The following is a 27,560-nucleotide window of genomic DNA, read 5'->3' on the forward strand; positions in this document are numbered from 1 at the left end:
CCTTCTCTAGCTTACCCTAGACAAGCTTAAACTGTTTTTTTAGTGGTTTGCTGCATTATTTAATATCTGCACTTAAGGTTGCATTTTAGTCGAAATTGGTCGAAAGTTTATTTGTTTGTTTAATTTAACTGGTGAGGCTGCCCACTAAAGTGTGCTAGCCTATGTAACTGATTTATTACTGTTTCTGCATTTTCTGTGTGTTTTCTATCTAAAAACAAAAACAAATCCTTGTTTTCCCGCCTCTCCTCGACTAGTTTAGACCAGTTTACAGGCTTTGCTGTATTCTGGGCTGTGGTGTAGTTCCTGTGTTGTCCATTACCTTACTTGGATAGAAGGAAGTTTCTTTGCTCACCAGTGGGAGTGGGGAGCGTTGAGCAGCCTACCTGTCCCTGTAGGAAGTGACCTCAGCACAAGAGCTGTAGTAATTGGTTGTTTTGGACCATTTCTAGCTCTTTTAAAGTTCCCTGTTTAAAATCCGCGTTTGCCCGGCTTTGCACGATTGTGCGCATAGCACAGCGCCGGTTAAACTTCTTCTGGCTCCGCCACGTCTGCTATTCAAATTTTCCCGTAAGGAAGCTCTACTCTTAGTATAATCAGACTACTAGTTATATTATAAGCCTAGCACTTGTTCTCAAAACTTTACTAAGTAAGCACTACATCCACCTACCACCCCTGTGAATATCCACTTCCCTTAAAGGCACAGCATTCCCTTATACTGTTCTAGCATGTTGAGTGGTAGATTACTGGCATCCTCTCCAGCTCAGCTGGTTAATCTGGGTATCTTGAGACAATGCTACAATTGTCTCATGTACACAGACAACCCTCTCCTCCTCCCAACAAACACAAATACATGTGAGAGATGCAACTATATAGCCAAACTGGAGGCTGAACTCTCTCAACTCAGGACTGGCATGACCAGACAGGAGAAGATGGTAACCACACACACAACAAACCCAGTCCCCCACATAGACCTACCACAACTGCAAACCAAACACACACAAACACAAAGACATACTCGGAGGCTCTAATAAAAAACTTACCAAAACAACAGAGGCTCCCAAAGCAGACATCCAAAAATCCACCATCTCAAAACAAAACACATGCAACACATACTTCAATAAATCAGTGTGTCAATCAATCACAGCCCTTAAGGCCAAACACCGTGCCTGATACACTAGTAATAGGTGACTCTATAGTCAGACACACTGATGTCCCGCTTACCGGGCTGAACAAGGAGAGGGTGACTGAGCTGCCTCTCGGGAGCTAGGATCCGCCACATAACACACGCACTCAGGTCACTCCAAAGCAAGTACAAATATGACTCCGTCATTGTCCATGCTGGCATGAATGACCTGGGACGTACCTCCCTGGACTATATGAAAAGAGACATAGAGGAGCTCTCTGATTATGTAGCCCAGGCTGGTATGACCCTGACCCTGAGCAGCATCTTGCCCTCACCAAGAATGATGCCACAATACAAAGACAAGATGATCAGCTTTAATAATTGGCTCAAGTACTGGTGTCATTCTAAGGGGATCCAATGTCTGCTTGGGAGGACATGTTGGGCAAGCCACGCTGCTTCGCAAGGGACGGTTTGCACCTGTCACCACTGGGCTTCCGGATATTGGCTAAGGCTCTTGCCACCCCCATAGTGCCTTTTTTAGGCAAGGCTCAAAAGACAAACCTACCTCCTTAGAAAACAAAAATGGAAAAAAACTAAGGGTAATGCTGCTGAACGCCAGAAGTCTAAATCTCAAGATGCAGGCACTCGATGCACTCCTCAGTATGGAGAACATCGACGTCTGTGCAGTAACTGAAACCTGGTTCAAGGCTCCTGAGAGCACCCCAGCGCTACCAGGCTATACCTCGTATCATGCTTTTCGGCCCCAAAACCTGGGCCGAACCACAAAGGAAGGGGAAGTGTCCATATTCATCAAGGACACCCACACCTCCAGGTTAGTAGCAACAGATGAAGCATCGGAGACCATACAGGTGCAACTAACCATAGGCAAAACTACTATGCAACTGGTAGCATGTTACAGACCACCCTCCCAATCTCAGGAACCCCACTCAGCCTTCCTGAAGACATTGGAGGATATGAATGTATCACAAAATACCATCATACTGGGAGACTTCAACTACCCTAACATAGATTGGGTACACTATTCTAGCCCTAACACCCTAGCCCAAATGTTCCTGGAATTCATAAATTCAAATGCACTGGAACAACTAGTCACCTCCCCCACTAGGGGAGGTAATATACTAGACCTGATCATCAAAAACATGGGGACAAAATGCTCCACACCAGAGATATATCCCTCACTAGTGAGATCTGACCACAAACTAATCACCCTGGATATACATATCCCACCTCCACCCCCAGCACAAAAGACCACAGTGAAAAACTTCTCAAAAACAGACTTCACTCTTCTTAAGACTGAGATGGTATCCTTTAAGCCCACTGGGCCAGTGGATACCACATCCCACAATGCTGAATCCTTCACAAATGCTTTCTATGGACATCTCCAAGAATGCATGGATCATGCAATACCAAATAAATCCAAGACCCTCTCCACCAAAGGCAAACGTCCTGTCCGGTGGACCTCCGCCATTGACAAATTGTATAACAAAAGAAGGTAGCTACTGCACGACATAGCAAAATCCCATAAAGGGAAGACATCACTGATCAACACTAGCAGAAAACTACGTTCTCTCATAAAAACATCCAAGGCCAACTTTGAGAGAAAAATCGCTAAGGTCACTAAAGATAATCACAAAGACTTCTTCAGCTATGTTGGAAACCTGGGCAGAAACCCTCAGATATGCTCAGAGTTAGTTCACAACAACAAAAAATACACTGAACCCACAGATATTGCCAACATTCTGGCTGACAGGTTCAGTGCAAATTTCTCCCCTCCCTCACCCCCAAAAGGAGAAATACTTATCCCAGCTGAATGTAATCTCCCTGTCATCTCAGATGTCCAGGTGAGAGCTGCCCTCAGCAAAGCTAAAAACACAGCATCAATGGGACCTGACGGTATCCCGGGTTGCGTGCTACGTGAACTCCAAGAGGAGCTAAAGCCGCACATAAAAATGCTATTTAACCTTAGCCTTACTACAGGATATGTACCTGAACACTGGCGTACAGCAACAGTGGTCCCACTCCACAAAGGGGGCACCTCTACAGACCCTGGGAACTACCGCCCCATAAGCTTAACCAGCCTGGTCTGCAAAGCTATGGAAAGAATCATTATGGAACTCATAAACAGAGACATTGGGGACCTACAGACACTTGGTCCCACCCCGTTCGGCTTTGTAAAGGGCAGATCCTGCCTTTTGAACCTGGTTGACTTTTTCGAAACAGTCACTAGAGCCATTGATGAGGGCAAAGCAGTTCATACAGCCTACCTGGACTTGGCTAAGGCCTTCGACACAATACCCCACTCAGGCATCATAGATAAGCTCAACAGCTTAAATGTAAACCCTTATGTCACTAGATGGGTTGCAAACTGGCTAAAGGACAGAACCCATAAAGTTAAAATTGCTGGAGCAATGTCAGACTCAAAGCCAGTCACAAGTGGTGTCCCACAGGGATCTGTCCTGGGACCCCTCTTGTTCGGCATTTATTTCTCAGATGTTAAAGCAAACATGGGAGGGTTGTGGCTGACAAAGTTCGCTGATGACTGCAAACTAGGTGCCATAGTCGATACACCAGCGGACACATACATCCTACAAAAAGGCCTCACAGAAATGGACAACTGGTGCCGGAGTCATGGCCTTAAACTAAATGCCAAAAAATGTATAGTCATTCCCTTTGGGAAAAACAAAGTACCCACAAATTATCACATAGACAGCAACCCACTGAGTATGGAAAAAGTAATCAGAGACCTAGGGACCCAAGTCGACAGCGACCTCTCATTTGACACCCACATTGCCAAAGTGGTTAGAAAGACATTCTACCTTGCACACCTTATCATGAAGGGATTCACATCCAGATCCAAGGATGTCATTGTACCCCTATACTCCTCCCTCATCAGACCCATGATTGAGTACAATGCCCCATTTGGTATGTACCTCACCCGGCATTTGCAACAGCTGGAGAGACCACAAAAGTACCTCACCAAGAGGATCAAGGGTCTCCAACATATGTCTTATTCTGCCAGACTAAAGAAACTCCAGCTCTATTCAGTAGCATATACCGCCTGCTCAGAGGTGATCTGTGCCTGATGTACAAAGCCATGTCCAATCAGGAACTGATGGACATGCTCCACCTCAAAAAATCCAAATCCATCAGAACCACGAGAGCTAAAGACTTAAACCTTGGCACAAGTATGAATAGGACATGCTGGAGGGATAGATTCATAACCCAGAGGCTTCCCATGCTCTGGAACAGAATCTCAGTTCATGTTAGGCAGAGCCCCTCAATAACTCTCTTCAAGAGAAATCTTGATGAGTGGATGGGAGCTCGTAAGTTTACCCCAGGGGTCACATCTGTGTCACCACTAGACAGGGGCACAGTAAACTCATCCTATTATATAAGGGGATCTTCACTGTGTCACTACTAGACAGAGGCACAGTATTCTAAATCTATTCTGTACATTTTTGTACCATTTCATGGGGTGGCGAAAGCCACATCACTATGGCTAGGCTTACAAATGCCCCAGGGCAGATAGCTTAGTACTAAACTATGAAACTATGAAAACTAGAAGACTAGGTCATCCTGTCTCAAAAGTTACATTGGCTTTGTGGTTGAGAAATTGCATTACCTTTATCTACAACAAGAACAATGTCACCTTGCTTCACAGAGTGAAAGCACATTCTACAAGGTCTATGGCAACTTCAGTGGCTTTTCATGCTAAGGCTTTCCTCATTGATATTTGCTCAGCTGCGACTCACCTTTATTCTTCATTACAAATTGGATTTGGCTTCCAGAGGTAGAGCTTCCTTTGGCTCCATAGTGCTCAGGAATGTCCTTCCATGAGGACCACCCAGGGATTCAGGTTGCTGGGGACTCTGTCCCATCAGTAAGGAATGAACAAAGATTAACATCATCAGTTAAATAAGTTATGTCTTACCATAATATTCCATCTGTGTTGTTGATCTTCGTTCATTCATTACTCCCCACCCTCCATTCTCCTCCAGAGGTTCCTGGTTGATCTCATATATTCCTTTATTGTAGGACTGTTATGACCAGAGTTGGTCTCTACTTTTGTCTATCAACTTGCAAACTCAATCTGAGGTAACAGGGAGTAGAGCATTCTGGGTAGGACCTTGGCTCAGGAGTTTTTGGCTGACGCAAGCTTGATATATGGCCGGCTCGATTCCGAGGACGGAACCGATAACCCATCAGTAATGAATCAACGAAGATGAACACAGATAGAACGTTATGGTAAGACAGAACAATGTTTTTCACCAGTGCCAAGGTTCAATAGGAACTTTCCTTCAAAAACCTGTCTTTGTCGATAGCCGCTTCCAGAACCAGAGCAGTAAGTCTTGTAGGGGAGAAGAGACCTCAGAGGACCAGGGCTTCTCAGAATCCTCTTCAACAAAAGCAGCCCTTTTCTGACAGAGTAGGGAGTATATGACTCTCCTGCTTCTGCTCCCCTCCTCCTCTAAAAAGCTCTCAAGGTGTAGGTAAACATGGTCCTTTCCATCATACGAATTGGATATTGTATGGTCTGGCAATCTGCTCCCACCTTTTGGGGTGCCCCCCCCCTCCCAGATCAGCTGTATCTCTTCCCAGACCTCCTTTCAGACCTCTGCGTTACACGGCTGTATTCAGAAAGTCTCTGCCAATTCCGAGGGAAAAGGATTCTATTCAGGTATGTTCCTGGTGCCTAGAAAGGATGGCCTCTGGAGGCCAATTCTGGATTTGTCCCACCTCAACACATTCGTAAAGGTCTCTTCCTTCAGAATGCTTACTCTCCAGCCCATTTTCACTCTGCTCTTTCCATTAGGGTTTCATGGCATCTGTGGACATAAAAGATGCTTGTCTGCACATCCCTGTGCACACAAATAAATAAATAAATAAGTAGGTTTATGTATGGATGTATTTATTCATTTATTTTACATTTGTTGACCAGGATAGTTCGACTGGATACATGTGCATTTTCAGCGGAGGCCCAGGGAGAAACGCTCCAAACTTACAAACAGATAAAGACAAACAAGTTACAGTATATGCACAAACATATTGTATTAACATACAAGTTACAGCCTCACATAAATGTGTTTCTCTTATCAAACCTATGGGTGCAGCTTATGTACAGAGTATCTGCGAAGATGTTAAGTTTCTCTTTTCAAACCTTTTAGTATAAGAGGTTAGTTGCTGTGAATAAAAAAATGCAGGGATATGGAAGTAGATGAGGCTTTTGTCAGGGTTAGAGTAAGGACATAACCATTGAGTTTTAAAGTAGTGGGTTAGATTTTTTTTTGAACTGGTTAAAGGAGGGGTTCCGAGGAAGGACAGATGGGAGCGAGTTCCAGGTTTCGCTTACTGAATTTGCAAACAAAGATTCTCCAGATAGGTTGTTAGCTTTAACAGATTGAACCAAAAGTTTTATAGTGGAACAAAGTGGCCTAGTGTTTTTTAGGGATGGATAATGTTTTTAAGGGAGGGCGTTTTTTCTGGATGGTTAACCTTGAATGCTACAGTAAGATGATTATATTGAATTAGCCTGGGGAGTTCTAAGAGGTTTAGGTTTTGACATTGGTGTGTCCTGTAGGTAGTTCCTGTGGCAAACCTCTCAATTTGATTGTAGCAGCTAAAGAGTTTGAGATCAGTTTTGTTCAAGTTAGTGAGTATTGGTGAGGCATAGAGTAGAGTTGAAAGCAGATGGGTACGGGCAAGGGCAGTCCTAGCTAGAGGGGTAAGAAAAGGTTTGTTTTTGTATAGGGAGCCAAGTTTTTTATTAACGGATTTAATAGTTTGGTTTACGTGCATGTCGTATTTGAGGTTGTCTACTGTAACACCCAGGAGTTTGGTATACATATCTGGTGAGATTATGGTCCCATTGTTAGATGTTATAGTAAACGAAGGTTGAGAGGATTTGTGAGTAGGGGAGAAGAGCAATAGCTTTGTTTTATTGGGGTTTAATATCAGCTGTTGATTAGAGATCCAGTTTTCTACTGTATTAAAGGTTTTCTGGGTTAAACTAAGGAGATCTGTAGGGGTAGAGGCTGAGCAAATCAGGGTGGAGTCATCAGCGTATCGTATACAAGTTGTGTCCGGGATTACAATGTAGAGGTCATTGCTAAAGAGGGGGACCTAATATAGAGCCTTGAGGGACACCAGGGGTAATGGGGAAGAAGGGTGGAGAGTTTGTCCTGCCAAAGGATAGCCTGCTGTCAGCCACTAAGATAAGATTGAAACCATTGTATGACATGGTTGTTTAGGGATATTTTATTTAGGGCAAGTAAAAGTAGCTGGTGGTTAATCATGTTGAAAGCCTTGGAAAGATCGACAAATAGGGCAGAAGTTAGTTTGTTGTTACGGTTGGAATTTATGACAGAAAAGGAGAGGAGGGCTGAGGTTGGACTGTGCTGTGGTCTAAATCCATGCTGGGGGTTGGCCAAAAGATTTTGTTGAATAAGGTAGTGTAAGAGTTGTTTATGGATACACATTTCCATAATTTTAGCCAGCGAGGAAAGGATAGCTGTTGGTCTATAGTTTGACAGCTCAATGGAGCTGCCTCCATTGTGGACTAGTATGGCACGATATTTTCCAGATAGAGGCTTCAGATATGAGAGAGGGTATGCTATAACATCAGCAGCTTTTTGCAGGTAGTCTGCAGGGAGGTCCTCAGCTGAAAGGGTGGTTGGTTTGAGTTTTTTAATTAGAGCTCTAATGAGTGAAGTTGGAACTTTTTAGAAGCTAAAGGAGAGTGTGTCACTGGGTTTAGGGGTTTCAGCGTTGGGACATGTGGGTTTGTTTCCTAGCAAGGGCGTGGATGGTTTCTGTAAAGGAACTTGCAGGTGTTAGCAATGGACTCTGGCGATTTTTGGGTTGTCGCTGAGGGGTTTGGAGTTGTTTAATACCGTCCCAGAACTTCTGTGGCTTGTTGTGGTGTTTTTGCTGTAGATGGCAGAAAGTTTTTTATTTGTATATGGATGTTTTTGTATCATTTCTATATTTTCGAAATTTGAGTTTATCTTGTGGGGCTTTAGAGGAGCGCCAAGTGTTCCAGGTACTATTTCTTTGGATGATTTGTAGTTTCTTTAGTGAACCAGGGGCAACTTTTGTTTTTATTCTAATATAGCGTGCAGTGCATGGTTGCCAAGGATGGCCAGGAATGTGTTATTAAAGTGTGTTACTGCCTTGTCTATTGGTGGTAGCTAGAATTGACCAATTTGTTTTCTAAGAATTTATTAAGGTTGAAGTTTTTGTTATTTCTTACTGTTTTATAGGTGGGTAGATGTGGACATTCAACTTTATGCCTAATAGTATACGTTAAGAAATTATCACTTAGATCTTCAGGGAAAGTACCTGATTTGTACATGTGGTGGGGGCTATTAATTAGTATCCAGTCTAGGATACTTTTTTTACTGTTAGGCTTGCTGATCCTAGTAGGGAAGGTTATAGTTTGTGTAAAACCATGTAGGTTTACGTGGGTGGTTGGGGTCTCTGCAGTGCAGATGTTCCAATCTATATTATGGTTTTCTAGAACAATGGTCTCTTGCGGGTAGGATTTGGATAGCCAGTAGAGAATGACTTCTAGGGTCCCCAAGTTATTACCTGGGGGAATATAGACACTATGTTTTATACATTTGTTTTTATTTGTAGTTTGGAAGTCATAGTTTCTGCTTTGTTAAATATAGGTGGTTGAAGGTTGTTTAGAGTAACATTTAGGGTGGTTTTATAGAGGACAGCAACCCCTCCCCCTTTCCTGGTAGTATGATCTAGCATGAGTATATAATACCCTGGAGGTAGACTTTCAGTATCTGGCTTAGTTGGTTTTAACCATGTTTCGGAGAGAGAGAGTATGTCTGGGGAGTAGGTTGTCAGGAGGGCATGTAGGTTGTTACCTTATTGTTGATGCTTGTAATGTTTAAGTGGCAGGTCAGTAGTGAGTTGGGGGATCTATTTAGGCTTTCTCTTATGTTTGGGCTGTTATGATTACAGTTAGTGGGGATGGTGGCCCAGGGTTGGGGTGGGTATCCCTATCAATAGTAAGGGTTTGGGGCAAACTAGCTTATGAGCTTTAGAAATGTATCAGTTTTTGGTAGTATTTAGTTTTGGTGTCAACATATCTGGGTATAACAGGATGAGTATTACGAAAGTTAAAGGAGTAGGCATCTATGGACATGAATGAGTGGGCAGAATGGTTTGAGAGGATTGAGGTGTTAGCAAGGCATTTGGGATGGTTGAATCCTATATGGGATTGGTTTTCATAGATGGTGAGAGAGTAAAGGGTGATTAGTAAAGGTAGGGTGTAGAGTAGAGGTGGTATTTTAAAAGACTTGGCAAGTATTAGAGACATAATGGAGGGAATGTACTCCTGGTAGGTAGGCAACTTAGGTCTAATAGTAGGTGGGGAGATAGTGGAAGGGGTGGGATATAAACAAATTCCTGTTAATGGTTGGCGAAGGAGGGGGAGGGTATGTGGCTGAGGGGTTATAAATTCGGAGGTACTTGGGGTGGGTGGGAATAGGGGGCAGAGAGGGGCACAATGCGAGTCCGGAGGCGGGCAGAGTGGGGCTTAACCACACGAGAGGAATCCTCAAGCTTCTGATTAAAGTAAGAGGCTTTTTTCTTGCTTGCGTTAAATTCTAATCTGTGTTCCGTTTTTAAACAGCACTTTTAACAGTACAATTTGGTGGGACTTTTTAGCATTAGGAGCCTTATTTAAGGGCTGGGAAGTTTAGTGCTGTTGACTCAGTACAGCTGAAAAAATAGTAGTCCTTAGTTAAGTTTGTTATTGAGGGTAGGCCAGTGTGGCTATGCGTTTTTTTTTGTCTTCTTAAATGCCCAACTGGATGCAGTCCTAACTGTGCCAGCCTTTCAGGGTGGGAGCCATGAGAAGAGATGATACCTAATAGATATTTAGTGTTAACTTTTCACCAGAAATATAATTATAGCAAAAAAATAATTGAACAGTGTTTCATGACATATATAACACAACGACTGAGAGAAAAAGCATAATCTCTACATTAATAGTACACTGCACTGCCCTAAGAAACAGTTTCAAGTATTTGGTAGCTAAATAGAGCAAAAATAAGCAAGATATGGCATGCATAAGAAGAAGAAATGCTAATCAGGGTCACACTATTCTGCATACAGCATCTTGTATCTGTAGCATAAAAATAAAGTTCAATGATAGCATTTGGGAAGTAGGCTTGTTTGTACAGAGTCTGGGATTTAAGAATTGGACTAAATACTGCAACAAAGTTATACTGATCCACAAACAATCACTTCAGTTTAGCAACAAGAAAGCACAAAATCAGTTGCCCAATGCATTTGTGAGCCTCATGTATTAATGCACTTTTTAAACATTCAGAGTCAGCATAAGATTTCACATATTAAATCTACAGTTGTATTTAATCAAAAAGTCAGTAACAGAAAATTACATAGCAAGTTTACAGCAGGACAACCATCTGGGTCTGGAGCACCGGGGTGTTTGAAAACTGAAGGTTAATTGAGGTGGTTAAGTAACCTTGGATTGTTAGCAAGGCATTGGGAGGGGAACATGCAAGGGGCTTAACCACAGCTGAGGAATCCTCAGAGCCTGTGATTAAAGGATAGATTAGTTCTCAAAGTCGACCTGTCCTTATGGAAGACTAGAAAGGGGGGTTGTGGTTTCTTGACATTTCCAATCCTCTGCATTGTCCTTTGGTCTTTCTACAGCTCCAAGACTTATCACCAAATGCTTGGCTCCAGTCATTGCAGGCTATTAGGAATCTAGATATTCCCATACCTGGACAACCTAGTCTTACAGATCCTGCAACAGTCTATAAACCACCATTTCCCTACTGGGAAACCTGGGGTTCACGATAAATTACAAAATAAAATCTGCCACGTTTTCCTTGGGTGCAAAATTCACAGACACATTCTAAGAGCGTCTCTACCTCCACAAAAAGCAGAGGATCTTCACACTTTTCTTCCTGTCTCTTCTGCCTTTACACCACATCACCAGCTAGAGAATTTCTTAGGGTGCTAGGGTTCATGGCCTCTGCCATTCCTGTGGTACCTCTGGCAAGACTGCACATGAGGAAGCTCCAGTGGTTCCTCAGGTCTGTCTGGACCCAACATTCACATCCTGTAGAGTTCCCCATTCCCCTGATCCCTTGCTTGAAAAAGGAAATATTCTGGTGGTCTCAACAGGTAAGCCTAAGTCCAGGACTTACCTCTCCACCCTCTAGATCCAGTCCAAGAACTTTACACACATGCTTCAGACATGGGCTGGGCGAGGCCATGGGAAAATACACTGTCCAATGAAGGTGGTTCCTCTCCAAGAAAAAGGAACACATCAACATAAGCAGTGCTCCTGGACCTTCAAACCTTTAGACCCCTTGTTTGCCCAGACTCACTGAAGTTATTCACCAATGACAAGACTGTCCTCTGGTATGTGAACAAGTTGGGGGGGGGGGCTGACCATATTCTACCTCCTTTGCAGGTTGGCACTTACTGGAAAAGCACAACGTGACCATTCAGGCAGTATACATCTCCTCGATAAAAAAACGTGGCAGACTCACTGTGCAGATCCTGGACTTAATCCTACGAATGGATGCTCACAGCGATGGGATGTAGTCCACCAATGGGATATCAAAGGGTAGACATGTTTGCCTCCCCCTCTGAACAGGCAACTTCCAACAATTTGTGCCAGAGCCCCACGTCCTCTGGCTTGGAAAGTGGACGCCCTCCCTTTCTCATAGAGGGGATGTTTCTCTATGCACCCCCCCTCACTCTTCTAATACCAAAAGTCCTGCTCAAAAAAGGACTGACTAGAGCTTTTGCTGGTGACTTCCTTTTGGCATTGTTTTCCCCTTTTCTTTCAGTTACCCAGGGCTATCACCACAAGATACCTCAGTGTGTACCTTCTCGCACACAACAAAAGATCCCTCGTTCACCCTCACTGATCGACTCTTTAGTTGACTTTGTGGGTGATAGGGTTCCCATTCCTTTGACACCTTTTTTCTGAAGACGTGCTCAGGGTTCTGCAGGAGGCCAGAAAACCCAACACTAGAAAATCACATGTTTCTCGATGGAAAAGATTTTCATTATGGTCAGACTCCATTAACCATGGATATTCCAGTGGTTTTATCCTACTTGTGTGAGTTGCTCATTGCTGGCTTGAGTAATTCATCAGTCAAAGCCCACGTCAGTCATGTCTGCCGTTATCTTCCCTTTTGCTTCCAGGTTTGAGGTGAGCAGTTCCTTAAAGGCGTCCTCCATATTAGACCTCCCAGAAAACCCATACCACCTTCTTGAGACCTCAACTTTGCACTAGAGAAATTGACTGCCCCCCTTTAAACTAGCAGCATCCACTTCCCTCGAGCATTGCTCCTGGAAAATGGTCTTGCTGGTTACCTTGACTTTGGCTAGAAAGGTGCCAGAACTCCAAAACTGAATGGCTGCCCCCCCCCCTTTAGTCTTCCATAAGGACAGGTTGTCTTTTGAGAACTAATCCATCCTTTATGCCGGAAGTGGTTAACAAACTCTCTCTCAACCAATCCATCCAACTCTTATCCTTCTTCCCCACCCCACAAAACCACACTGAGAGGATCCCTACATTCCTTGGACGTTCGCAGACAGCTGAGGTTCTACATTGAAAAGACTAAACCCTTCAAGAAGTCTGTCCAATTCTTCATTAATTTCCATCCTGGGGTGCTTGCTCTCCTTGCTTCCAAACAGACCATATCGTCCTGGATCTCCAGAACCTACACTAACCATGGAAGGACTCTTACCTTCCCTGTAAAGGCCCACTCCACCAGAGCTATGTCTTCTTCTGGTTTGGATAATGGTGCCATTCTTGAAGCAGCCACCTGGTCTACCTTATATACCTTCACCAAACATTACAAACTAGAGTCTATCTCCAGATCCAGAACTGGTTTTGAAAGGGCCATTCTCCATGGCTGCACTGAAAGCTCCTCTACTCCTGCCTCCTCCCTTTTCTCTTGAGCTTTGGCACTCTCCCTCAAGTGAAGAATACTGCAGAAAGTGAATAGAAGGACATAGAAAAGTTGTGTAAAATCTTACCACAAGTGTACATGTCGTTCTCTTCACTGCTGCAGTGTTCTATCCCTCCCACCTTCCCCACTGGTCTCTTGTCTTTACTGGATGCACACAACTTAATCCTTAGTCGGGCTTTCCTCCTGGGGCATTCAGTTTTGAGGATGACATGTGCGTACACCCATTTTATGACCTAAATAAGACTGCAGCCTATGCCAGGCATACCATGTACCCTACAGTAGTGAAATTCTTTTCTCTACTGGCCGATGTCAGGGCACCATCTGGCGGGATATCCCCTCAAATGAATACTGCAGCAGTGAAGAGAAGAACATCTATGGTTATGGTAAGACTTTGTACAACTTTTCTTTACTACCTGTTGCACCATGAACACTACCTGCATTAATCTAATTGTAGATGTTCAGATGTAGCTACTGCTGTAATCCAGTTTCTGATCCTACTTTCCCCTCGTGGACATTTGGTGCTGAGGTGGGACACCATTTTTTATTTCTGGCTTCAGCCAAAGTGAGTTTTGTTCTGTCCCCTACAGAGTACAAGGGAGCCTCTGCCCATAAGAAGTTGGGTGACCTGCTGGTAGGCCATACTCTGTCTCAAAGGATATAGGTGCAGTGTAATAGTTGAAAATATCTTTACTTCCAAGTGTGGGACGTATATGGGTGGGTACAAGAAACAACAGATGATTAACCTTAGAGTTTCCTTTATATCACGGCATGGACACACATTAGGAGTGGAGGATGCATTGTCTGCATTGGAGTTGGGAGAAGAGCACTGAAACCCTTGCCAGACCTATGACTTTGCCTGTGACAGATATCATTGAAGTTGTGATCATATTCAATCATCTATAGTTATATTAAGTTGATAAACAGTGAAAGTCCAGTTGTTACCTGTTTCTAGACAAGACCCTTTTTATGATGTGAATCCTGGGAGGAAAAGCTACTTGCAGGGAAAGCTTAGTAGATTGTTTAGTGTACATGTAAAGTTTTTTTTTTCTTTTAAATTTCAGGTCATTTAATGAGTATGACACCAGAGCAGCTTCAGGCCTGGCGTTGGGAGAGAGAAATTGATGAAAGAAACAGGCCCCTTTCTGATGAAGAATTGGATGCCATGTTTCCAGAAGGATACAAGGTAAAATACTCAATTTAAGAAGACTTGCTGGTAACTTTTTAAACAGGCTCAGACACACAATTTTTGCAGTAATTAAATTAAAACATGGAGATTTGTCAAGGTGAAACATTTATTTTTTTATTGATTTTACAGTAGTTTTGCATTTCATTGCATTCTTTCTGGCTTTCTACTCTTTGATCACTGAATATGATGTAGTCTTTCCCATGTTACTTTTTATACCTCTCTTGCTTGTGCCTTTATTAGAACTCTGTAAGGATGGGTATAAAGTTTATTGGCAAAGGTGACTGTAATGGTAAGAAGACAAATTGATCAGTTGGGAATTGTATATCCTAAGGGGAGTAAACTAATGTTAAGGAATTTAAAACTGAGATTGTATGTTGGGCTGTATCACAATAATTCTTGGGGAACATTTCAGTAGATATTCTGAAATGCAGGATCTGAAGTAGTTTACTTCATTTGTTCTTCAACCTGTGGGTCCCCAGATCCATATCTGATCTGGCATGGTTGCATTTTCCAGCTATAGCTCCGAGCTCCATGCTCTTCCCCTTGCCCATAATGCCCCCCTGTGTCCCTTCAGATCTCTTTTGCTGCCTGAGAGGAAGCAGCATGGTCCGAGCTCCATCGAGTTAAGTGGTGTTTTTCAGCAGTATATAGTTCCCTTTTTTGGCTTTTTCTATCTCTGTTTTGTACTTCTAACCTTGCTATACTTTCTCGTGGTTCTCCATAGCGAAGTTCTTGTAGACATATCTTTCCTCCCCTCTTCTGTTTCAATGTGGTACATATGTGTGTGTGTGTGTGTGTGTGTGTGTGTGTGTGTGTGTGTGTGTGTGTGTGTTTTTGGGCCGGCTGAGGCATGGCGGATGCCCCAAAGCCAGGCTGCAACAGGTGCACAGAGTGTGGCTATAAGCTTTCCCCAGCAGATGGCCACACTCTGTGCATGGTTAGTTTGGGGGTGGCTCACCTCCAGTCCCCCTTTCCCATTTGCACTGGGTTTAATCCCAGAGTACTTAAGGACGGGCAGGACAAACTGATTGTAATGGACCTGTTGCCCTCCAATGCTGGGACTGTGAGTCCCATCTTCCCCTGCTAAGAAAGCAGCGGCTGCTGCTTCCCCTTCCAGGGCCTCTGGGACTCACCCTCCCACCAAAAGGCTCCGGGAAGGGGATAAAGCCAAGAAGGACCAACCTCCCAAGTGCTCCCCTGACCGCTTGTTGGAGGCTGGCTCACCGCCGAAGGTTAAGCCTGTTTCCAGGTCAGTGACACCTCGACTTGGGTCCCCTAGGTTCTCCCATTAGCCAGAGGTACAGGTTTGCTGGTCATCCCCTAGGCCTTCTCCCCACCGGCTTTCCTGGCCCACTTCGTCAGCATCCTCCCGCTCTACACGGAGCCTGTCGGAAGCGAAGATGAACAAGATGATGCTGAGGTTTATCCGCACTCAAATCCAGGTGGGGGTCTTGCCAGGGCCTTCTCCCACTGGAGTGGATGCATTCCAGCCAGTGTTTAGACCTCTCACTCCTTCTCTGATCCAACCTGTGGTTTTGGAGTTGTTGGATCTGAGGATGGTCAGAGTCGAGGGGTCAGCGCCGATGGTACCCTGTACCTCGACGCCGGCCGGTGCCTTCAGTGTGTCGGACCTAACTAGATCGGATCCGAGCTCTCGAAGCTGTAGCCTCGGGGTCGGATCCGGAGGAATGCGCTCTGCTCTGAGCTTGTCATAGAGAACCATTCCCCTCGGTGTCTCAACTCCGACTCCCCAGTCGTATAAGTGTGGAGTGGCTTCTGCTAGTTCAGCCAGGAGGTCCAGTCCCCCTCAGTATTCAACATGGTGGAGAGGGTTCTCGCAGGGTCAAGTCTTCTGACTATTTCACCTTTGGAGTCCATTCAGACCCCCCCCCCCCGGCCTTGAGTGTAGGTCCGACCATCTTGCCCTCTCAGGGACAGGCCATAGTTGTAGTGTCCCAGGACATTCAGGCCTTGGAACAAACCTGCCTGCAAGACCTCCCCAGATAGTTCCCCCGAGGAGCCCCCCCCCCCCCCCTGCAAGCATATGTGTAAAAGAAGGCACTTGGACTCTCCTCCAGAAGTCCCTCACCAAAGACATGGACCTGGATGAAGGGGAAGGTTCCCCAAGATCACGCCCCCCCCCCCCCAGGGATGTTTCATTTGGAGACATTGTGGAGATCTTTCGCCAAAGAGGGGGATGGTCCGCCCCAAAACCAACCGCTGACGAGTCTGTGTTTCTGGAGCATTCGGCTCAGGCCCATCTACTTCTTGGGTGTCCCCTCCTGCTGATCAGCTTGTGGATTTGATGACATCTAGGATGTGTAATGAGCCAGACACCATAGAGCAAATACCAACCTGTCTGGACAAGATCTTAAACCCCCCCACCAGGTGGACAAGTTACACTGGCACAAGGGGTCCTGTGTAGATACTATGCTGGTGGCAGTGGCCACAAGAATGAACTCGCCCCGGAGAGTTCCATGGTCCATCCACCTGACCGAGAGTCGAGAGCATTGGATCGTTTTGGGAAGCGAGTTTATGCTTCAGCGACTTTCTGTGTGAGGGCGCTGAACTACATGGCACAGGTTATTTGACTCCAGAGAGATCTTGTCAAGAAAGTCACTGAGTCGACCCCAGGGTCCATGTCGGCAGAGGACAGGAAGACGTTTGCATGAATGGCCACCCTAAAATCTGTAGTCAACATGTCTATGCGTTTGCTCATGCCACGGAGGAAGCCGCACGGGCAAGCAGGGTCAGGTGTTGCCATCCGGTGCCATGCCTGGCTCCGCTTAGGTCAGTACTCGGAGCCCTTCAAGGCGTCTTGCCAGTGCCCCTTATGATGGTTCTTCCCTTTTTGGGAAGACCGTTTCGAGAGACTTTGGTCCAGAGTGAGAAGGACGGGAAGACTGTACCATCGGGATCCATTTCTCACCGCCTCAAAAGTCTTTTTCCAGGAACCAGTGAGACCAGAAGAAGATGTGGATGTCCTTCAAGGATGCATCTGCAGTCCTTACAAATGGGTTGTCCTGGCCTCAGGCAGCCCTTCGGTCGGCCGGATTCCAAAGTCTGGGTCTGGCCTCGGCTGATGTCGCACTTCACCCGACGTCATAGCTGCAGTTCAGTGGGTATAAAGGCATCAGTCGACGCCATTTTCCTCAGTCTTTCTTGCCGCGTGGCGCCCGAAGCAGAAGCGGTTCGCAAGTGCCGGTCGGTCAGAACCAGAGATTGCTACTACCGAAGACTTCTAGAAAGCTAAGTACCCCGTTGGGGACTCTTTCTTGCCTCAGCCGATGTCAGAAAAAGTGAATAACTGTTTAACTTGTGGGAAACAAATACCTCATAAAGATTTCCACTCTTACTGCCTACCTTGTTTAGGCCCAGACCACGACGTAGCAGCTTGTCTAGCCTGTGCTTCCTTCAACCGACGAACACTTAGACGTCGGTTAGAGTTTGCAGAGGAGTTTTTCGGCTCCGATTTTGCTTATAACATGCCGTCGGAGACTCCGACTTCGCATTTAGCTAAAAAGCGTAAGGAAAAGGACCGACACTCACGGTCCGCGGTTTCGGCTGAAACCGTGGATGTTATGTGATCCTATCTCGCCTACATTCTGAATGATGGGTTCGGAGCCGATCCCTCGGCTCCCGCTTATGCCAAAGAGCGAAGTCTCTTATTGGCTGAGCTTACTATATCCCAGGATGCTCCCCTACCCGTCCCCCTGGTCTCGCTTGCCGCTTCCCTGCGAAGACGTGGTCTCGAGCTGGCTGGGCTGAGTAGTTTTTATTAACTAACTTTTCTGTCAGTTTTTTGCTGTTTTTGCTCAGAAAAGCTGTTTTAACGGCTATCGCTAACTTTGTGTACGATTTGGATTGTTATATTGTTGTGTGTGACTGGGTTGAGTTTGTTTTCGGCCCCCCCTCCATCCAGGGCCTTCCCGGACTATCAACCTTAATACTTTACAGGGTCTCCAGTAATTCTATAATTGGTTAGAGTTCCCTGTTCTTTTTTACAGGAAGTGTGTGCATTAGATATTACTGTAAGCTTAGATTTATCAGCAGTAAGAATTTAGTGGTTTACTTTCCTGTCAGAGTGACTAGAATTGTGTATTATCATGTCTCAAACCCCTAGGCCTTCGGGCTTTAAAAAATGTTCGAAATGCGGGTTTAAAATGTCTATCACAGACGATCATTCGCTCTGTGTATATTGTCTCGGGCAAAGCACTTGCAGGAGTCATGCAGTGTATGTCACGCTTTTTCCTCAAGGGTCCTCCAGGAGAGGAAAAATAAATTGATTCTTAAGGGGTTAGTTAAACCTTCCTTTGAAGAAGCCTTGGCATCCTCTCCTGCTCCGACCAAAAAGAAAAGGGCTTCGGTTCCGACCAGTCCGTCGGATCCGACTGCCAAGAAACTTAGGCAGGCCTCTCCTTCGGCTCCAAAGACTTCGAGCCGAGGTTGAACGGTCTGCCTCGATGCCACCAGTATCGACTCCTCTGGCTTCGGCCGATGGCTGGGGCATCGAGGCGGGTCACCTTCGCCGGCTCCACTGCTCGGAGCCGACAAGGGTCGCCCTCAGACACTTCCTCCTCGGCGCCAAGTCTACCTCGGCACCGATGGAATCTGCTGTGAGTATTCCTCGGCGCCGATACTCATCGAGTCGCCTCGAGCCGGTCCCCTAGCCCTTTGGGGCCGTTGGAGAGGCCTTCGAACCCGTTCTGTTTCCTCTCGGTCTTGAGGATGTCGGATTCTGATATAGACAGGGTGCTCCAAAGACTGTTCCAGTCCCCAGTCTTCCAAAATTTGTTTCGGTTCCGACCCAGCTGGTTTGAGCCGATGACCTTGGCCCACCCATTGCCATTCCTCCTCCGACTGCTTCGCTCCGTCGGAGCAGGTGCTGTTGGAGCCGGTGGAGATCTCAGGGTCGGCTCCGACCCTTACTCCAACCCGACCTCGGGTCCGAGTTTGGACTTCTTCGGCTGGACCCGGGGTGATGTTTGGGACCTATGCTTTCGGTTCCGAGCCTCCCTCGGTGCTTCGCTGCGGGACTTCCGTCGGCTATCACGGCTCGAGTCCGGACACTCCCAGGATTCTGGGGTCCGGCTTTCAGGGCCATGAGGAGTGCTTTGGCCAAGTCCTCTTGCCATCTCTCGGTTTACCAGCACCTTCCCTGGGCGTGGAGACTGGGTCTTTGGCAGTTCCCTGTCCGTAGCCAGCGGAGCCCGAGGCCTGAGGTTACCCCAGTGGGGTTCCCCTCCTCCTGAGGGTTCTTCGAGTTGTCTTCAGAGGAACCCCAAGGAAGAGATCGTGCAAGAGGAAGCACGTGGACTCCCCGAGTCTATTACATCGACACTGATATGGATGATGCAGAGGGGTCCCTAAGTCGTCCTCGGATGATGTCTCATTTGCAGACATCTTAGAGATCCTCAAACAACGAGGTGGCTGGATATCCAAACCCCTCTGCTGACGAGTCAGTGCTCCTCAAGGCCTTTGGGGCTCAGCCCTCCGCCTCCTGGGTGTCTCCGCCCTTGATGAGCTTCTGGATTTAGTTTGGCCGGTCGGCGTAGGAACATCCAGATACCGTGGAACCAGTCCCTTCTCGTCCAAATAAATTTTTATCTGCACCCCGAGAAGGAGTTCCTTACTAAAGGCGTGGCTGTAGATGCCATGGTGGTGGCATCTGCTACACAACAGGACGTGGCAGAGGCTTCAACGTCCATCCATCCTCCTAATAAGGAGTCTAGGAGTATGGATAGGAAAGCGCACCCTGACTTCAGCGGCCTTTACCTTAAGGTCTCTGAATTATTTGGCACATTTTACCAGGCTTCAGAGGGATCTGGTCAAGGAGTTGTCAGATTCCTCTCGGTAACCTACCTGAGCAGCTAGCCCAGTCGGTTAGCTCTCAGTTGGCTATCCTTACGTCAATTTCTAACTCGTCCATGAGGCTCATTTCCTATGCGGCCGAAGGGGCACAGGCGTGGCTCTCGTGAGACAAGCCTGGCTCCGCTTGTGTCAGTTCGGAGGCCTTCAAGACTTCCTGCGCCGACGCTGCATTTCATGCGCCCTCATTGTTTGGTCCCAAGGTGAAAGACACGCTTACCCGCTGTGAGCAAGAGGGAAAATGTTATCTGCCGTAGGGGCCCGTTATTCCACTCCCTTTCGGCCTTACCCCAAGGCCAAAGGGAAAATGTGGTTCGAAAATCTCGCAAGTTTTTCTCCCAACAGCAGGAAGATTACACGTCCAGAGGCAGAGGGTGGGTAAATTTTTCAGCGAGATGCTGTCCCAGAGGCGGCAGAGGGCTCCGCATTCTGGAGACCCGAGTCCTTTCGTGGCTCTTCAGCCTCCCACACAACATGAGGGATTGCCCGGCTGTGCTGCTCGAGCCAGTCGGGTGTCGTTTTGCAAGCACCTAAAAGCCTGGGAGTCAATCACTCAGGACAGATGGGTGCCGGATCATTGCCGGAGGTTACACCATCCCATTCAAATACTCACCCCTCCGTCCAAGAGAATCCCGGACCCACCACCCAGTCAAAGGGATATAGCAGCCGCAGAAGCTTTAAAGCTGCTAGAAAAAGGAGTCATCCAACCGGTCCCCACAGACCAGATCGGATCAGGAAATTACTCCAGGTTCTTTTAGTGCCAAAAGACAGGGGACCTGAGACCAATATTGGATCTCAGCAGATTGAACCAATCCGTCACGAAATCCAAATTCCGAATGGTCACGTTGCAATCCATTCTCCCGTTGTTGGAGAAGGATGTTTGGATGTGCTCCATAGACCTCAAGGATGCCTATTATCACATACCGATACATCAGGCGTCCAGAAAGTATCTGCGCTTCAGCCTGGGAGTCAGTCATTACCAATTTTGTGCTCTGCCCTTTGGTCTCACCACAGCCCCAGGGTGTTCACCAAGTGTTTGGCAGTAGTGACGGCTCACCTGAGGAGTCTTGGATTCCAAGTGTTTCCCTATCTCGACGACTGGCTCCTGACTGCCACCACCAGGCATCTACTAATGGACAACCTCAAAGCCACCATCTCCCTGGGTGTTTCCCTGGGGATTACATTCAATTGGTCAAAGTCTGTCTTGCTGCCCTCTCAGCGCATAAAGTTTATAGGAGCAGAGATAGACTCAAGATTGATCTTGGCGTCTTTCTTCCTGCCGAAAGGATCCGAACTTTACAGGGCCAAGTTCAAGCTCTGATCTCGAGATCCAAAGCCCCAGCCAGGATGGTCCTACAGGTTCTAGGCTCAATGTCTGCCACGGTTCTTTAGTTCCTCTAGCAAGGTTACACATGAGGATTCTTCAGTGGCTCTTGTCAACTCAATGGTCCTTTCAGGATCTTCCCTCAATCATCACATCATGATTACGGAAATATGCAAAGGGACCTTCGCTGGTGGCTTCAAACATCCAACTTGGATCAGGGAAAACCCTTTGTTCTCCCTCCAGTGGTTACCCTGACGACAGATGCCTCCCAGATAGGGTGGGGGCATTGTCTGGGCAGGCTAGTTCAGGGCTCCTGGCTTCCGGACGAAGCTCTTCTCCACATCAACGTGTTGGAGATGAGGGCTGTACTTCTATCCCTACAGGCCTTACACAAGTTTCTTCCTCAGGGCATCATCGCCATCCACACAGACAACATGTCGGTGGTTTGGTATCTGAACAAACAAGGGGGACGAGATGGTACCCCTTGCAGAGAGGCCATGAGAGTGTGGGAATGGGCTGTAGCTACCAACCGCTTCTTGGTAGCGACCCACATCCCGGAAAGTCAAATGTATTGGCGGACAAATTAAGCAGGACAATTCTCTCTCCTCACGAATGGTCTCTAAACCGCACAGTAGCAGCCCAGGTTTTCAAGAGATGGGGCACGCGTGCTGCGACCTATTTGCAACTCCACAAAACACCAAGTGCCAAAGGTTCTTCTCCTTGATTCCACATCAGGAAGTACCAGCCATGGATGCTCTAGCACAACCTTGGCCAACAGGGCTACTTTATGCCTTTCCTCCAATTCCACTCCTTCCCAAAGTTATTCAAAAAGCTTCTCAACTAGGGTCTTCAATGATTCTGATTGCCCCATACTGGCCTCGTCAGATATGGTTTCCTTACCTGAAAAAGCATGCAGTGGACGATCCGTGGACCTTAGACCTCATCCCGGAATTGCTAATCCATCAGTCGGGACATTGGCATCAGTCCCTTCAATCTCTGAAATTGACAGCTTGGCTCCTCCACTTCCAACCTTAGTTAGAAGTCACACACTCGACCCGGAAGTTGTTCACATTTTATCTTGACCCACAAACCCACCACTAACAAATTGTACATCAGTAAGTGGAAGAGGTTTGCTATCTGGGCACAACTCAAGGGCTTAGACCCTATCACTGCTCCTGTCCCAGAGGTTTTGAAATTCTTAACATCCCTGTTTAATCAGGGATCTTCTGTCTCAACTATTAAAGTTCAACTAGCTGCTATCTCTAAATTCCATGAATCCACGGACCCTCCTTTGATGAGCAGCAGACTATGCAAAACATTCATTAAAGGTGCGAGTCTGTTAAGACCACCAGTTTTTCATCCTGCACCTCCGTGGGATCTTGATTTGGTGCTTGGCGCATTAGCATCTCGCCCTTTTGAACCGGCTGCTACATGCGAATTAAAATATCTGTCTTGGAAAGCGGCATTTTTAGTGGCTATTACTTCTGCAAGAAGAGTCTCAGAGCTTCAAGCCCTGTCTATTAAACCACCGTTTGATTTTCCACAAAGATAGAGTATCACTTAGGCCTAATCCATCCTTTGTCCCAAAGGTCTGTTCTAGTTTCTGTCTTCAACAATCTCTAGAACTACCAGTTTTCTTTCCAAAATTCTCTAATGAAGCAGAATACACTCTCCATAAATTGGATGTTCACAGGCAATTACGCTTCTATTTAGACAGGACTCAACAACCCCGTAAGTCAGACCAGTTGTTTGTGTCCTTCTCAGATAATAAATTGGGACAAACCATCACAAAAGCTACAATCTCAAAATGGATCAGGGATTGCATAACTCAGGCCTATTCTTCTTCGAATAAACATCTTACATCATCTATCAAAGCTCATTCTACCAGAGCTATGGCTACTTCTATAGCCTTTCATTCCAAGCTCGCTATATCGGAAATTTGTGCTGCGGCTACTTGGTCCAACCCGCACACTTTCATTTCCCACTACAAATTGGATGTGGCATCTAAAGGACGAGCATCATTTGGTTCCACGGTACTCAGGAGTGTTTTCCAGTGAGCCACCCAGGATTCAGGTGCTAGGGGCGCTGTCCCATCATTCAGAATGTAGGCGAGATAGGATCACATAACATCTTTTAGTTATGTACTCACCATAACTTCAGATGTTTGGGATCCATCTCGCCACATTCCTGATACCCACCCTCCTTCCCCTGCCTTGCAGACCAGAAGAGATTGAGCGGTTTTGAGTTCAACTGTTTTTATCTTGTTTCATCTGACGATGTTATATAAGCAAGGTATGCATGTGTGCATGTATGCGGACAAACTAGATCTGGGGGACTGGTAGTGGTGCATCCTGGGATATAGTAAGCTCAGCCAATAAGAGACTTCGCTCTTTGGCATAGCGTGCCCGTCGGAAGCGAGGATCGGCTCCGAACCCATCATTCAGAATGTAGGCGAGATGGATCCCAAACATCTGAAGTTATGGTGAGTACATAACTAAAAGTTAAACCTACCGCGAGTGTCGAGGTTTCGGCCGAAACCGAGTCCGCGGTTCTTCCTTCGGCCGAAAGCATGCCTCCTTCTACCGAGGCCTCTTCCAGCATGGCTGAATCTGCTACGGAAAATCCACCTGTTCTTACAGTTTCTTAGGATTTATCAGATACTATCCCCTTAGATGTATCTTCTCCTGCACATGGAACTGCTAGGCCCCCTGCATCCATGTCAATCAAGGCTTTTGCCAGGGCTAAAGCAGCTAAATCTTCAAAGGCCATGCCTGCTAAAACCCCCTCTCACAGGCCTAGCTCTAGTACTCAAATGCTTAGTCTAGCAGAGGATCTCATTTCTTTGATCAGGGGAACCCAGTCTCACCCTGACAGGGCCTCTCACCCACCTTCAGAGAAGAGGCCTAGAGCAGAGCCCCCTGAGCCAGATTCTTCAGATTACTCCTCTGATGATTCAGAAAATACAAACCCTCCAGAAGGCCCTTACTCTACATATGAGGACTCTGATGCAGAGGACTCCATACCTTCTGCCTCCCCTCCAGAGGAATTTTCTTTTGGTGAATCCTTGCATGCTATGAGGGAACAATTTCAATGGCAGGGCCAGGATTTTTCAGACTCTAGGAAAAGGCTTAGGACCTTTTTACATTTACCACAACATAGGCCTTTAGCTATTCCTCCAGTGCTTACAGTTGTGGATGATGCTTTTAATGATGCTTGTACTGCCCCTGACTCACTGCCTCCGGCCCCTGCTAAGCCCGACAGATACTACAGGGTTCCGGACACACATTATAATTTGTATAAGGCTCCTATTGCAGATCCTGAAACTATTTCACAGGGCCCCAAAGCTGTAGCAGCTGCCTCTGCCAAAAACCCGCTCCCTTCTGAAAGAGAATCTAGGGCATTGGAGAGATGGGGTAAAAAAGTTTATACTTCTGCTACTCTTTCGGCTAGGGCCTTAAACTGTCAATTCCACATGATTCAGTATCAGGAATTTCTGTTAGATCAGCTCACTAAAAAACTGTCTTCGCCTGAGCCTTTAGACCGTAAGTCCCTTCAGGATTTGGTGCATAACACTCAGCAGGTCAGTAATCACTCCTTAAAATGCGGCTATGGTGCACTGGAGGCTTCCTTTAGATCAGCTATGACTGGTACAGTGATTAGAAGGCATGCATGGTTAAAAGAGCAATCCTTACCAGACCATGTAAAGTCAAAGCTTCTAGATGCTCCCATGGAAAAGCACAGTTTGTTTGGTTCCCCTGCACAGCAAGTGTTGAAGAAGGTGGAAGAAAAAGCTAAATCTGTCCAGACAGTCAAGGATTTCTTACAGGTCCAGCCTCCGAGGTTTAGTAGGAACTGGCCTTCCAAGAATTGGTCCTTTCCAGACACCACCAGAGCACAAAGAAGCAGAAATAGACGCCCTTGAGGCAGAGGTCAATCCAGAGGTGCCTACAGGGGACGTCAGTGGCACCCTAACAGCCAGGGAACTACTGCCACAGATCCAGCCACTACCACTTCCACAGGACAATCACAGTGACTTGGCTCTGAAACCGCCTACCAGGGAACAACTGGCAGCACCCTTAGGCGGAAAGCTAGCCTTATTTTCAGTAAATTTGGCATTACATTACAGGAGACAAATGGATTTTACAGACAATAGACAAGGGCTACAGGTTTCACTTCCATACTCTTCCAAGGAAGAGAGGAATGCCAAACCTACCTCCAAATCAAAGGACAAACGCTCTACACCAAATAGACCACTTACTAAGGATGAGAGCTATAGAAAAGGTACCGGCTATGGGACAAGCATTTTATTCAAGGCTTTTCCTAGTACCAAGAAAGGAAAACCAATGGAGACCTATCCTCGACCTGTCCGCTCTAAACACATATCTCATTGTTCCAAAATTCAAAATGCTGACCCTACAGCAACTTCTTCCCATGCTGGGCAAGGAGTCTTGGCTGGTGACTCTGGATCTCAAGGAGGCATACCTGCACGTCCCCATACGACCAAATTGCAGAAGATACCTCAGATTTCTTGCAGGATCAGAGCATTATCAATTCTCAGCATTGCCCTTTGGCTTATCTACTGCGCCCAGAGTATTCACGAAATGCCTGGCATCAGTAATTGCTCATTGCAGGCTTCAGGGAATTCAAATTTATCCATACCTGGACGACTGCCTGTTACAAGCGGACAGCAAAGACAAATTAGCAAAAGATCTGGAAAAGGTTATTCACCTGCTGCAAGCCCTGGGATACACAGTCAACATAAAAAAGTCAAGGCTGATACCATCTCAAAGGATAACCTTCTTGGGTGCAGAACTGGACACATCAAACCAGATGGCATTCCTCACAGCAGAAAAACAGAAGCAGCTACCACTCTATTTCATGGCATTAACAACGCAGAACCAGCTTACGGCAAGGAAAATCCTGCAAGCCCTGGGTTACATGGCATCCTGCATAATATTAATCCCACATGCCAGACTACATATGATGAAGTTGCAATGGTACCTGAGGAATTTATGGTCTCAGCACAAGCACAGCCTAGAAACCCAAATTCCAGTAATTCCATGCCTGAAGCAAGAATTCCAGTGGTGGGCCCAGGCCTGTTAACTGAACAAAGGACTGCCCTTCCACAGGCCTCACCCAAGCCAGACTATCACCACGGACGCCTCAGACCTCGGTTGGGGGCACACATGGTGGACAAGTGCATACAAGGCTTATGGACTCAAGACCAGATGAACCTACACATAAATCAAAAAGAGATGCTGGCAGTAAAACAGGCAATTCAGACATTCAAACCATTTCTTCAACAGGGTCATTTGCAGATAAGGACGGACAACACCACAGTTATGTGGTATATCAACAAACAGGGAGGCACACATTCATATCCTCTATGCCGGATGGCAATGGACCTCTGGAATGTGGCCCTGAGCTTCAACATTCAACTCCAGGCCATATTTGTGCCAGGAAAAGAAAATATACTAGCAGACATCTTAAGCAGAACCACCATGGATGCCCACGAATGGATGCTGCATCCAGACATCTTCAAAACCATCACAAGGAAATGGGGACTGCCAGAGAGAGACCTGTTCGCATCCCCACACAACCACCAATTGAACAAATTCTGCACAAGGACATACCACCCACTTGTTTGGAAGGTGGACTCCCTATCCTTCAGTTGGGAAAACCTAACAGCATATGCATTCCCACCTCTCCCTTTGATGCACAAAGTGCTACTGAAGATCAAAGAAGATCACCCGAGGATCATCTTGATAGCTCCAGACTGGCCGAGGCAACATTGGTACCCGCTACTGAGGAGTATGTCCCGGGAACACGCATGGCCTCTACCCCTACTACCTCTACTGCTAACACAGAACAACTTCAAAATCCTGCATCCAAACTTGAAAACACTGCAACTAGCTGCTTGGAACATTACATAAAGCAAAATAACCCAGATTTATCTCAAAGGGTTAAGGACATTATCTTGGAGGCTCGCAGACCCTTAACAAGGAAAACCTATTCAGCAAAATGGAAAAGATATCTCATTTGGAGTGCAACAAAAGG

At 46.4% G+C, this 27,560-nt stretch overlaps 1 protein-coding gene across 1 annotated transcript in view; it reads left to right on the forward strand.

Moving 5' to 3' along the window:
• The window catches only part of SF3B1 (splicing factor 3b subunit 1), a 1,956,191-nt gene that overhangs the window by 311,505 nt on the left and 1,617,126 nt on the right, over positions 1-27,560 (forward strand). Inside the window, exon 3 of the mRNA XM_044060306.1 lies at positions 14,187-14,308. Within this exon, the coding sequence (XP_043916241.1) occupies positions 14,187-14,308 (122 nt within the window). The remainder of the gene's footprint in view (positions 1-14,186; positions 14,309-27,560) is intronic.

This window comes from Protopterus annectens, chromosome 2.part0 (assembly GCF_019279795.1).
Source record: "Protopterus annectens isolate FY-2018-M chromosome 2.part0, PAN1.0, whole genome shotgun sequence".
Classification (NCBI taxonomy): domain Eukaryota; kingdom Metazoa; phylum Chordata; order Ceratodontiformes; family Protopteridae; genus Protopterus; species Protopterus annectens.